Source organism: Triticum dicoccoides, chromosome 6B, assembly GCF_002162155.2.
Source record: "Triticum dicoccoides isolate Atlit2015 ecotype Zavitan chromosome 6B, WEW_v2.0, whole genome shotgun sequence".
In the NCBI taxonomy this organism is placed as follows: Eukaryota; Viridiplantae; Streptophyta; class Magnoliopsida; order Poales; family Poaceae; genus Triticum; species Triticum dicoccoides.
Window position 1 is genome coordinate 442331736 of NC_041391.1, and position 11865 is coordinate 442343600.

Consider the following 11865-nt stretch of genomic DNA (forward strand, 5'->3'; position numbering starts at 1 on the left):
GAGTATTCCCGGGTTGGGGTCGGGATTTTGCCGCGCCCCTCAAAATTTTTTGCGGGCCGGGGCGGGATGCTGCGTCTGATCGGGCAGGTTTTACCGCCCCTACCCGCATTTGGGCGGTTATTTTGCGGGTCGAGGGCGGATGCGGGGTCTGCTAGAGTTGCTCTGAGGCACCATCAAGGTAACAATTTTTTTAGACTATCAAGATAGTTTTTTTTAATAGATCAGCAAGATAGTGCTAACGGAAAGCAACTAGTTGACGAGCGCTTTTTCGGAAGCCTCCCCATGATCATTTGTGGTGGGTTGAGAGCGCGTCTTGGCGGACTCTCAACCGCCGCCTCTTGTCACGCTCCTTTCGAATTTTCCTTTTTTTATTTTTTCGCACGTGTTTTCAGCTTTTTAAATGATTTTTTGGCTTTCTTTGACTTTTTGATTTTCATCCGTCTTTTTTAGTTTTTTGACAAAAAAATGCAAAAAAACATGTCCTTTTTCTTTCGTGAGAGGCACGGTTTTGCTTTTGCGAGAGGCATGGTTTGCTTCCGCGAGAGGCATGGTTATGCCTCTCGGAAATGAAAAAACTCTGTGTTTTTTCCTTTTTTTCTTCCATGAGAGGCACGGTTTTGCTTCCTCGATCATGTCTCTCGGAAACGAAAAAAAGATGTTTTCTCTTTTCTTTTTTTCTTCAGCGAGAGGCGCGGTTTTACTTCCGCGGAGGCACGGTCATGTCTCTCGAAAACGAAAAAGAAAAACACTTATTTTTCCTTTTCCTTTATGAGAGTCACGGTTTTGCTTCCGTAAAAGACACGGACGTAACTCTCGAAAACGAAAAAACACGTTTTTCTCTTTTGTTCTCTTCCATGGGAGGCACGGTTATGCCTCTTGGAAACAGTTTTCAGAAAGGGAAAAAACGTGCTCCTGGTATAGTTTTTTCTTCCGGGTTTTTTCCTTCGTTTTCGGAAAAAAATGTTCGTTAAAATGTATCAACAGGTGATCTCATTTTGAATATCTCGACGCTAAGAATCCAACGGTGAAAACGTTTCAAGATTTGGACGCATAATTTAAGAGATAAAACATTTTGAATAAACGATTCTATAAAAAAGAAGAAAACTTTTAGATTGTGACAAGTGACGCGCATGTGGGAGTGATCTTTGAAAGTAGTGATTCCATAGTTCATGTCCTTACAAGCGAATGGTGGGGAAAAGGCCCACCTCAGCCCACAGGAGGCCCACGAAGACCCGGCGGACAGCGGAAGGGAAGGCAACGGGAGGATCTTTCTTTCTCTCAAGAAAAAGGAGGGTCGAGGGTGGTTATTTGGACGGAGTTGGGGACTTGGGGGTCGATCGATCGGAGGCGGAAGAGAAGGAGGAGGGGCGGCGGGATGACGCGGGGGAAGCAGAAGATCGACGCGCAGCGGAAGAGCGCGGAGAAGAACCAGAAGTCCAAGGGGTCGCAGCTCGAGGCCCGCGCCGTCGGGCTCAAGGTCGTCTGCCCCATCTGCAAGGTCAGCGCACGCGCTCTCTTCTTCCTCTTCTTCTTCCTAATCCCTACTATCGCGGCGCGGATCTGAATCCTCAGTCAGGGTCTCCATCCGCATCCGATCCCATGCGCGCTGTCCTGTTCCCCTTCAATTCTGGGGCCAGTCATCTATTATCTATCTATCTATCCCAGGGCAGAGTAGATGATGGCGAGTAGCCGATCTGAATCCTGCAACCAGCATGATAAGATCATAAGAATCAAGTTGAAAACTGTGCGCAGGCATAACCGGATATACTCCTACTAGCTAGTGTATTATTAGCTTTACATGGATACATGTTCCTCATGATTGATGCAGTGTCAACTTCATGTAGTATATAACATTACCTATATATGTGTGTGCAGGCGCAACTGGCCAACGAGAAGCAGTTGATTGATCACTATGGATCAAAGCATCCCAAGGAGAAACCTCCAGGTCCATCAAATGCAGAGTGACTGATGCGAAGTGGAAGCATGAGCTATACTTTGCCTGTTTCTGAGGGTGTTCAATCTGCTCCACACTTGGACGACTTGAGCCTCAGCTTTACCCTATGTAATGCATGCATTTCCTCTTGTTCCAGGCAAGAGCCTTTGATGACCATGTATTTGCCTTCTATGAGTATCTTTGTCCAACTGTCAACATACCTTCAAACTGTATGTGGTGCAATCTTTGGATAAGAGAATGCTAAACTTTTTTCGATTATGTCATTCTCCTGTTACGTGCTGCTGTCTAAAGAGCCGAAAAATGAATGTTTTTCTCGTTCATGTGTGTGTGTGTGTGTGTGGTATATACAGCAGCCGGAAAATGAATTGTTCTGCTTATTTGAAACAAAAAGCAAGTCCTGAAGGGAAGTCATGACATACAAACTTTTTTGGGGGGTGATGGCATACAAAAGATAAAAAGCACCACAGAAACAGGAATGATGAGTTACATCTAGGGTACTGCCATAATTGCTACGGGTTTTCAAATTCTAAACACGACTTCAAAGTAGGGTAAATTGGTCCTTTTTTTTGTTGCACGCATTTGAGGCAATTATATTGATTGCTGTGTCCCCGGAGCTGCATCATGCTGAGAATCATCCAAATCATAGACGGTCTCCAGGGTACTTCACTATGATTGACAACAGCATGTAAACATACGAGAAATGTAAGCAGTAAAACAGTCGGTACAGATTACTCCCTCTGTCCGGAAATACTTGTCATAGAAATGGATGTATCTAGATGTATTTTAGTTATAGAAACATTCATTTTTATCCATTTCAGCGACAAGTAATTCCGGACGGAGGGAGTACAAAGGAAGCCGCTGTAACTTATTCCATGCAACGACCTGATGGGATGCTTTGTTCTTATGAAGTTTGCTCGCGGCCTTGCCCACCTCCCTTGTGCGCCTTTTGTGATGGCCTCAGCAACACAAGCGATCACACTGAGCCATATCAAATCCTATACTACAAGCTCAAGAAGACGGCTCTCCGCCTTGCAGAATGGAGTAGGAGACTTTTCTCAAAGGCAAAAATTCACCACCATGCCGCTCTTTTGGCGATCCTTCGCCTCGACATCGCCCAAGAGGACAGGCTCCTCTCCACCGAGGAGCTCGACCTTCGGGCCAGGCTTAAGAGAAGGTCTCGGTGTTCGGCACCCTTCGATGGCTTTTGAGGTTGGTGGCCTGCGGAGTGCTATGGTTCTCTCTATTTGTGATGGTGGCCGTGGTGTGGCTCACAGGAGGTGTAGGACTATCTCGGCGGAAAATTACCCTTCGGCACGGTCTGTGGCTTTCTCTGCCGCGACGTTCCTAGGCAGCAGGATGCTCTTCGATGGTGGCTACGATCTCCTAGCTCTTCAAGGTGCAGAGATCGCATGGTAACAGGCAACTTCTTCTCTACGTCTTCTCGGTGGCGGATGTCCTTTCGACGGATCCAACGTAGCTAGTTCCCGCTCTTCTCGGTCCACTGGTGGTGATCGATGCTAAGTTCTTGGTGTTGGCTGCTTGTTATAGCTCGCTTCTGGTTCTTTTTCTGTTGTTCCTTATTCCATCTTCTATTCTGTTGTTCCTGGTTCCTTCTCATATGTGTCGGGTGATATCTGTTGTAACCGTCGTGTTGTATCTCAATCTTATCTATAATGAAAATGGTTCAGGCTAGCGTAAGCCCGCCGTAGCACCGTAAAAAAAAGGCTTAAGAGAAGGGTCATCGCCTTGGCTGTGCTAGAAAGATCGCGCAAGAAACAATGTGCAAGAATTTCAAATCTTAAAGAAGGGGACGCCAATACAAAATTCTTCCACCGCCGAGTCACCGCTAGGAGGAGAAAAAACCATATTCACAGGATCAAGAACGATCATGGTTGGGTCACCGAGCACGCTGCCAAAGAGAAACTAATTCAAGACCACTTCTCCAATGTCCTAAAGAGAAGCCCCCTGGGCCGCAAAGATTTCAATTGGGACGAGCTAAACCTGGAACCTCTTGACAACCTTGACTCCCCGATAGTCGAGAGTGAGGTCCTCAAAGCAATCAATGACCTGCCCGGTGACAAGGCTCCGGGTCCAGATGGCTTCACGGGCCTCTTTTTCAAGAAGTGTTGGGATATCGTTAAGCCGGACCTCATGCGGGTCATTAACCATTTTGACTCCCTTCACACCGCGAATCTACAGTGGCCCAACTCCGCGAATGTGGTGCTCTTGCCTAAAAAGGAAGGGGCGGAGGGGATCGCCGACTATAGGCCCATTAGCCTCATCCACGCGGTCGCGAAAATTATTGCGAAGGTGCTCTACACTCGGCTGGGCCCCCACATGACAAGCCTCGTCTCCAACGCCCAAAGCGCCTTCATTAAAACAAGAAGCATCCATGACAACTTCTTGTATGTTTGCAAGCGCGCTCGGCGCCTGCACAAGAGCAAGACCCCGTCCCTTCTTTTCAAGCTTGATATTCGCAAGGCCTTTGACACCGTCAAGTGGGATTATTTGCTTGATCTTCTCCAACGGCGAGGGTTCCCTCCCAAATTCAGGGATTGGATCGCTGCCCTCCTTTGCTCTTCATCTTCGAGGATCATCCTCAATGGTATTGTCGGTGGTCCAATTAAGCATGGCCAAGGCCTCCGGCAGGGTGACCCCATCTCCCCACTCCTATTCGTCATCGCCATTGACCTGCTCCAAAGAATCCTAGATGTGGCCACGAGGAAGGGGCTCCTACACAAGCTCAGGGGAAGGGGGGCAATGCTGAGGACCTCTCTTTATGCGGATGACGCGGTGGTTTTCTTGGCCCCGATCAAAAGAGATGTGGAAAATCTTGCATGCATCTTGGGAGACTTTGGTGAGGTCACGGGCCTCTGCACCAACTTCCTCAAGAGCTCGATGGTGCCCATCCATTGCAACCACCTCGATCTGGGCTGTTTGACCCAAAGCCTGCCAGCAGCAAGAGCTTCTTTCCCTCTGCGGTACCTAGGACTCCCCCTCTCCGTATGGCAGCTGAAGTTGGTGGACCTGCAATTCCTCGTGGACAAGGTGGCGAGCAAGCTAACAACATACGAGGGTCAGAATATCACCACCATCGGGCGTACGACTCTTGTCAAGTCTGTGATCACCTCCCAACTAGTCTACCCCGCCACTCCGTTGGTCATACCGCCCTCCATCCTACACACCGTCAACAAACTTGAGAGAGCCTTCCTATGGTCTGGAACAGACAAAACGACAGGGGCAAAATGCAAAGTAAACTGGGAGACTGTTTACCGGCCACTCGAATATGGGGGACTTGGGGTCCTCAACACCAACAAGTTTACACGCGCCCTCCAGCTGCGGTGGCCTTGGTACGAATGGAAGGAGCCTACCAACATGTGGGTCAGATTGGGAAACCCTTGTGACGAGGAGGACCTTAACTTTTTCTATGCTTCCACCACCATCTCCGTTGGTAACTGCGCGAAGACCCCCGGGACTCCCCTTGGCTCCTTGGGCGCAAGCCTAAAGATATTGCCCCGCTCATCCATGAAGCTTCCATGCATAAGAATTGGAAGGTGCGGGAGGCCCTCAAGCACAACACATGGATCCTCAAGATCAATCCATCCACCTCTATCTCCGCCGAGCATGTCACGCAATTCTTCACACTTTGGATGCTCCTTCATGAGGTCCATCTTCACAAACTCTCCGAGGATGACATCCTTTGGAAGCACTCGGTCTCGGGGCATTACTCGGCGGCCTCCGCATATAAGGCACAATTTTTAGGATTGGTTCTCTCCCCCATGGACAAGATGGTTTGGAAAGTTTGGGCTCCCCCAAAAGTCAAGTTCTTTGCTTGGTTGGCTCTCCAAGACAGGATTTGGACCGCGGATAGATTGGCAAAGCGTGGGTGGCCAAACTGTGATCTTTGCCCCCTTTGCAAGAGAGAACAAGAGAGTGGGAGTCACCTATTCTTCAAATGCCGCTTCTCTAGAAGGCTTTGGTCCTTGGTCATTGACAAGTACCACGTCCCCGACTTCGTCATTTCCACTTGGCCCCTATTCGACTCGGTCCAATCTTGGTGGGCAAGTACTTGCGACGACGGCTATCCGCACAGACAAGCCAAGGCATCCCTCACCATGCTTGTTTCATGGACAATTTGGAATGAACGAAACGCGCGAGTTTTCAGGCATAAGTGTGCCCCTCCGACAGTGCTGCTTTCCTCCATCGCCACCGAGGCTAACCTTTGGATCATTGCCGGTGCTAAAAAAACTAGGGTCTTTGTTATTGCGCGAGTAATCCGCATGCCGTGTACTCGGGTTGTTTGTAACTAACTCTATTCTCTCTTATTTAATGGATGAGGCAAAGCTTTTGCCTCCGTTTCAAAAAAAAAAAGTATTGGTGCTGAAAAAGGACGCGATGCCCGTGTGCTCGTCAGTCTAACTTCATATACGATGGTTGATCTTATTGTAGATGTCTTATCTGCATCTCCCACAACCTCAAACCGTACCAAATACTTCAGAAATCCTAGATCGAGGAAACCTCCTCCTTGACAAAGTTCTCATTGTCAGCCTTGATGAACTTCTCTTTCTGGTTGGATGGTTATTGGGAGAAGACGTTTCCATCGACGACAAAGCGCCTACGGTGACTTCCCGAATCTCAGGAGGCGACTTCGTAAATCTCAAGATGATATATCATTATGCCACGACCATAAAATACTGCATGGGAATCTTTTTTCAAGGTGCACAACCGTATCATAGTCTTTGTATCCAGGTTTGATCTGCAAGCTGGCGATAACCTTTTCAAGTATAACTTTAAATTCATGCAAACTTTTAAGGGGTGTACCGAAGCAAAACCCTGATGATATACATGATAGAGTTGGATAACACCAACTGAAGAGAAGCTTGTCCAACATTATTGTCTGGGATGGTTTATAAACATTTACAATGTAGAACTCCTGAAATAAATAAATTATTAGACACTAACTTCCTACATGAAGCCAGAGCGGACTGGTGGCCATTATGTACAATAAACCAAAATACATGATAAAATAGCACGACTTGCGGAATGTGTATCCATTGATGACATATGCACCTTACAAGAATAGGTCAGACCAAGCCTCGGTACTCGGCAATGTATCAGAGGAATGCGTCCACTCTACAGATCCCACCTTTTCTTCACTCGAAATAGTAAAGAAGGATTGCGAATATTATCCTGGGGCACCTGAAGCATAAGCTGAACCTTCATCTTCATAGGTGCAGTCTTTGCTTTGCCCTCTTCTTGCCCAGCCTAACATCCAAAAGTATGTGTTCAGGTTCATGGATAGATCAAAAAGGATGTGCATTTTTTAAACCGAAGACGAACGCTTTGACAGTTCAAATGGATATATGATGTGAAGTCAGGCTTTGGCTGTTGCAGAGATAAGTGTTAAAACAAAGCTCTGTTACAGTCTTAAAATACTCTCAAACAGCTCTGTTACCACATGCCTCAATGGAAGATCAATCATAATTGTCGAAGCTTAAACATGCAGTACATGAAATATTGCTGTATCTAACGATTGTTCTGTCAATAACATGTGCTTATGCTATGCAAGGATGGTTCAGGTAACAAAACAACAATCAAACTTAGCAAGCTCGTGTATTCCAGGGTTCAGAATCAAGTAAAAGCTGCATATCCAGACAGGCAGACACGATCCTTATGTCGATGTTAAGAAAAGAAGTATTAGAGCTCTGCTCAATATGACATAGTAAATTGACAAGCCCGGCTGAAATATTCAGACGAATCGGGACTTTTAGCATGAAACCATTAAGAGATAGGAAAAAGTGAGTTGCTAATTCTGCCGATTTCTAATTCACATACTCCAATAGTAAGTAAGACAGGATGATGAGCAAAACTGAGTTGCCAAAATGTACATACCCAGATGGAAGCCCATCCAACTCGCACCTCTGAATCATAACCAGCTTTCACTTTGTAATTTTTACCAATTGTATGCTTATAAACAGCATTCCATTCATCAGTGTCGAAGTTAAAATGATAGCTGAAAGGAAGAGAGAAATCAGCACAGAAAGATTCACTAGAAAATAAGCAAACTTTAAAAAGACACATAAGATTTATGTCCAATACAGATTCTTGCCTACTTGCAGACTATATTTCATACTTTGGTTAAAGTTTTAGTTTGGCAACATGTTGTTCAAGTCCTCCTTATAAACTGGAACTATATGTCAAATAATTGTAGGAAATAGACCAACCGAAGCGAGCAATATCTGAGATTTCTAGAGAGAAGAAGAAAACTACTATACACAATTAATTAAGTATGCCAAAGTTAAGAGCAGTTAACACAATAGCCTTCACTGCTCTATCCCCAAGAAGGCACACAGAACATGTTCCATTTTGCAGTATTAAGATTCATGAGTACCCTGCTGCCCAGGTCATCTTGTTAACATCGAAGCCCCTGAAGGTAGGATTATGAACATGCTCGGCAATTGCAGAATCTTGATGGGTGTTGTGCACAGAATTACATAAAAACGTGGAGAACTCAATTAGCACACGTATTATTAATAGAAACTTGGAGGATTCAAGACCGGACACATTAATACTGTAGAGATTTCGGGAGAAGAAATGGTCGGTGGATACATATGCTAATGAGCAAAGCAACAAAGACAGTATGCTGACCTTAACTTATCAGAAGAACCAAAACGCCTTTTGAAGTCTAGGGATACTGCATTGGAAGGCAAGGAGACGCTAGGAATTAAAGTTAATTCATTGTCCTGCCATAGAGAATGGACAAATCGAATCAGATAAAACAGAAGGTCCGAAAACTGAACAAAATAAAACATTAGACATAAATCACCTTATAACAATATCTTAGATTCAAATCATTTTCATTGTATTGAGCAGTAAGAATGCCATCTAAAAAATCAGTTTTCGCAATCCCATACACTGACAACATTTTTTGGTCTTCTTCATTTGTCCTCTCTTCCACTGAAACTTGACCAATTGGAAAGTGGAGTGTTGCTCTTGGCTGCACAGGTATCAGGGTTAACTAAACAGTAGACAGAGTATTCAGGTCAAAAAAAAACAGTAGACAGAGTTTTATTCCAAATTCTAGGAAATGTGCACAGATTCTTATTGCTAAGAACATATGTCTACAGCATTCACAAACATCTTTCAGCTTAGGACACATACTCTAGTGAGTATAAACAAATATAGCAATGAAACAAATAGCACATGATTCCATATAAAACCTTTAAAAATATTATATGACCGCTCAATGTTTTCAATACAATAGCTAATGTTTAAAATCTGAAATAGCACCTAAAGGAGCTACGATCTGGATATAGGTGGCCTCAAAGATCGTGCACGCTCTACTGCATACATGAGTAAAACAATAGAGTACAGTTGTAAGCTGTAAGTTACTGCCTCCGTTTCTAAATGTAAGACGTTTTGACAGTTTAAGTTAAACTCCCAAAATGTCTTATTTTAGATTAGAAACGGAGGGCGTACTAAACAACATGGACTTTCAGACCAACTTTTGCAAACATTTTACGACTATTCAATCTTTTCAATATACTAGCAAATTATAGTCCTTTATCTCAAGTGGCATATATAATTTCTGAGGAATAAAGGAGTGACTATAATACATTTTGTGCTAACAATGATCAAATTTGTATTTTAAGGTAGAAAATGAACCTTGTTGGAATTGCTCATCCGCACAATACATTTATTCTAATCAAAGAAACATAGAAAAAGAAAACATGTATGTGTGTACTCACCAAACCACTGTAAGGGACCAAAGATGATATCTCAAGTCTATAAGACGGGTCACCCAACCTAGTTATTACTGAAACTTCTCCTTCTTGCTCCTGAGAATATAACAAGATGCCATTAGAAAGAAAAAAGAAGTATGTGAGTGTAGGTACCAGTAGCAGAACAAACTCAGGAGACTAAAGGTGTGAAACTTTATCAGTAAGTGAAAAGAATATACAGATACACTTTCCATCGTCAAAAGTAACAAAAACGCACACACAGACACCATAGGTCCTTCAACGAGAACTGTGTAACTAAACAACGTTGAAATGGAGGCGCAATTTCAATATAGAAGCGCTATAATACCTTGACATCGTGCGAGGCGCGAAGCTGGACGGCGCCACCGGGGAGCGAAGCGTTACCACGGAGCAGCGCGTTGCGGCCCTCAACGTCATACATCGCGGAGAAGTGCTTGGTGACGAACGACAGCACCGGCGCCCCGAAGAGCTGCCGCGGGTCCTCTCCGCGGCCCTGCTGGTCGCTCTGGAACGACAGCCGCAACTTGGCGAGACCCCCCGCGAGCTTGCACGACACCTTGTGCGCAAACAAGGCCTCCTCGCTGTCGTACTCCGTGGTCACCCGCAGCCCCGGCCTCCTGTACCGCTGCGCTGGAGCCACCACCGTCGGCTCCGGGGGCGGGGGTGGTGGGGTAGGCGGGGGAGGGGGCGGCGGGGGAGAGGGAGGGGGCGAGCAGAGGAAGGTGAGGGGGCAGCGAAGCCATGGAGGCAGATTGAAAGGGTTAGGGTTCTTGGGGGTGGACGAGGAGGAGGAAGTGGTGGCGGTGGCGGCGGCCATGGGCGGAGGAAGCGATGGAAGCGGCGGGGTGAGCGGTGTGAAGAATCGAATGGAGGAAGAGGGAAGTGGAAATCTTGTGGGGCCTGGGATGCGGACTGCGGAGGGCTTGGAAGTTGGGAATTCTTGGCTATTTAGGGCACGTACAATGGTTGATAAGATAGTTTTATTTTAAGTGTTGTATGCGATTTAGATATGACAAAAAAATTTGTCTACAATGGGTCGTCTCTTAGCCTTATTTTTAATAACTAGCAATTCCTAAAAATGTGGTGAGACATATTGTGCTAAGATATCACCTCTTGTCTTCTCTTAAATAAGAGAAGACAAATCTTTTCTTATGAGTTCTCTCTCCTACACCTCATCATCTATCCTACGTGGCACTCTTAAGATAGCATCATTGTACATGCCCTCATAATTAGAGCCTTATTCTTCTGGCGGAGGTTCCAAGTCCCTAAACCAATAAGTCCCAAGTCCCTAAAAAGTCTTTAAACCAATAAGTTCTGGAACAAATATGCTTCCTCACTTCCTCACGACGACATTGCAATGTGTGTACATAACAGCATACAACACAACATACCAAATCTGGTCACATGACCGCTCACGTCTTAAATTTCCTATTCCACAATATGATACCTTAATTATCCTCTTTCACAATCAAATATCTCAAAATTATGAATTCTCAAATTCATATAATTACGTGTGATGTAAAAGCTAATCTAAATCTTCGTCAGTGTCATGCCCGTGTCCATGTCTAGTGGCCGGCTAAGCCCCTCAGAGTGAAGCTGCGGTCGCCGGCGAGATAGAGTAGGACATGGGACACGGACCGGCTTACGGGACTCAAGGCGCCGACGTCTCTCATGCCCTGTTCTTCCTCGTCGGGGCCCGTGGCCTGCACGTCGCCGATCAATGTGAGGTCGATGTTGGATCTGTCATGGTCGGAGCCCGAGACGTCCACCACGACGCAATTGGGGCACCATGGGTGGCAGGTCACCCATAGTGGTGTTGTGTGCGCCCCCACCTCGCTGTGGTCTGTCACGGCCTCTCGTGCCCTCTGCCTCGCATGTCGACCACGTCGCACCATAGCCTTAGCGGACGGGCCACATAGGTTTGCCTCCGAGTCGGCGCGCCAACGAAGGGGTTGCGCCTCCGTGCACAATGTTCCGATGCCAGACGGACCGCACCGTCTTCAGCGAGGCAGCGCCGACGCGCCTCGTGCCGGATCTAAGCGCCATTTGGGCGGACGCTATGGATTCCCGCACGATCGAGTCAGAATGTTGTCGGGCGTTCTTCTCGCGGGGCGGCGGGGGAGGGGGAGGGGGCGGGCAGAGGAAGGTGAG

General features: G+C 46.2%; 2 protein-coding genes across 2 annotated transcripts; one reads left to right on the forward strand and one right to left on the reverse strand.

Annotated features, from left to right (window-relative positions):
* Positions 1–1293: 1293 nt before the first annotated feature.
* LOC119324900 (zinc finger protein 706-like) lies at positions 1294–2228 on the forward strand. Its single transcript, XM_037598663.1, has 2 exons — positions 1294–1498; positions 1876–2228. The coding sequence occupies exons 1-2, from the start codon at positions 1376–1378 to the stop codon at positions 1963–1965; spliced, it is 213 nt and encodes a 70-aa protein (XP_037454560.1). The 5' UTR covers positions 1294–1375; the 3' UTR covers positions 1966–2228.
* A 4542-nt stretch (positions 2229–6770) lies between these two features.
* On the reverse strand, positions 6771–10617 carry LOC119324419 (outer envelope pore protein 37, chloroplastic-like). The gene is made up of 6 exons (XM_037598208.1): positions 10043–10617; positions 9703–9792; positions 8781–8951; positions 8603–8697; positions 7847–7967; positions 6771–7219 (listed from the first exon to the last, which is right to left on the reverse strand). The coding sequence occupies exons 1-6, from the start codon at positions 10529–10531 to the stop codon at positions 7088–7090; spliced, it is 1098 nt and encodes a 365-aa protein (XP_037454105.1). The 5' UTR covers positions 10532–10617; the 3' UTR covers positions 6771–7087.
* Between the last annotated feature and the right edge of the window lie 1248 nt (positions 10618–11865).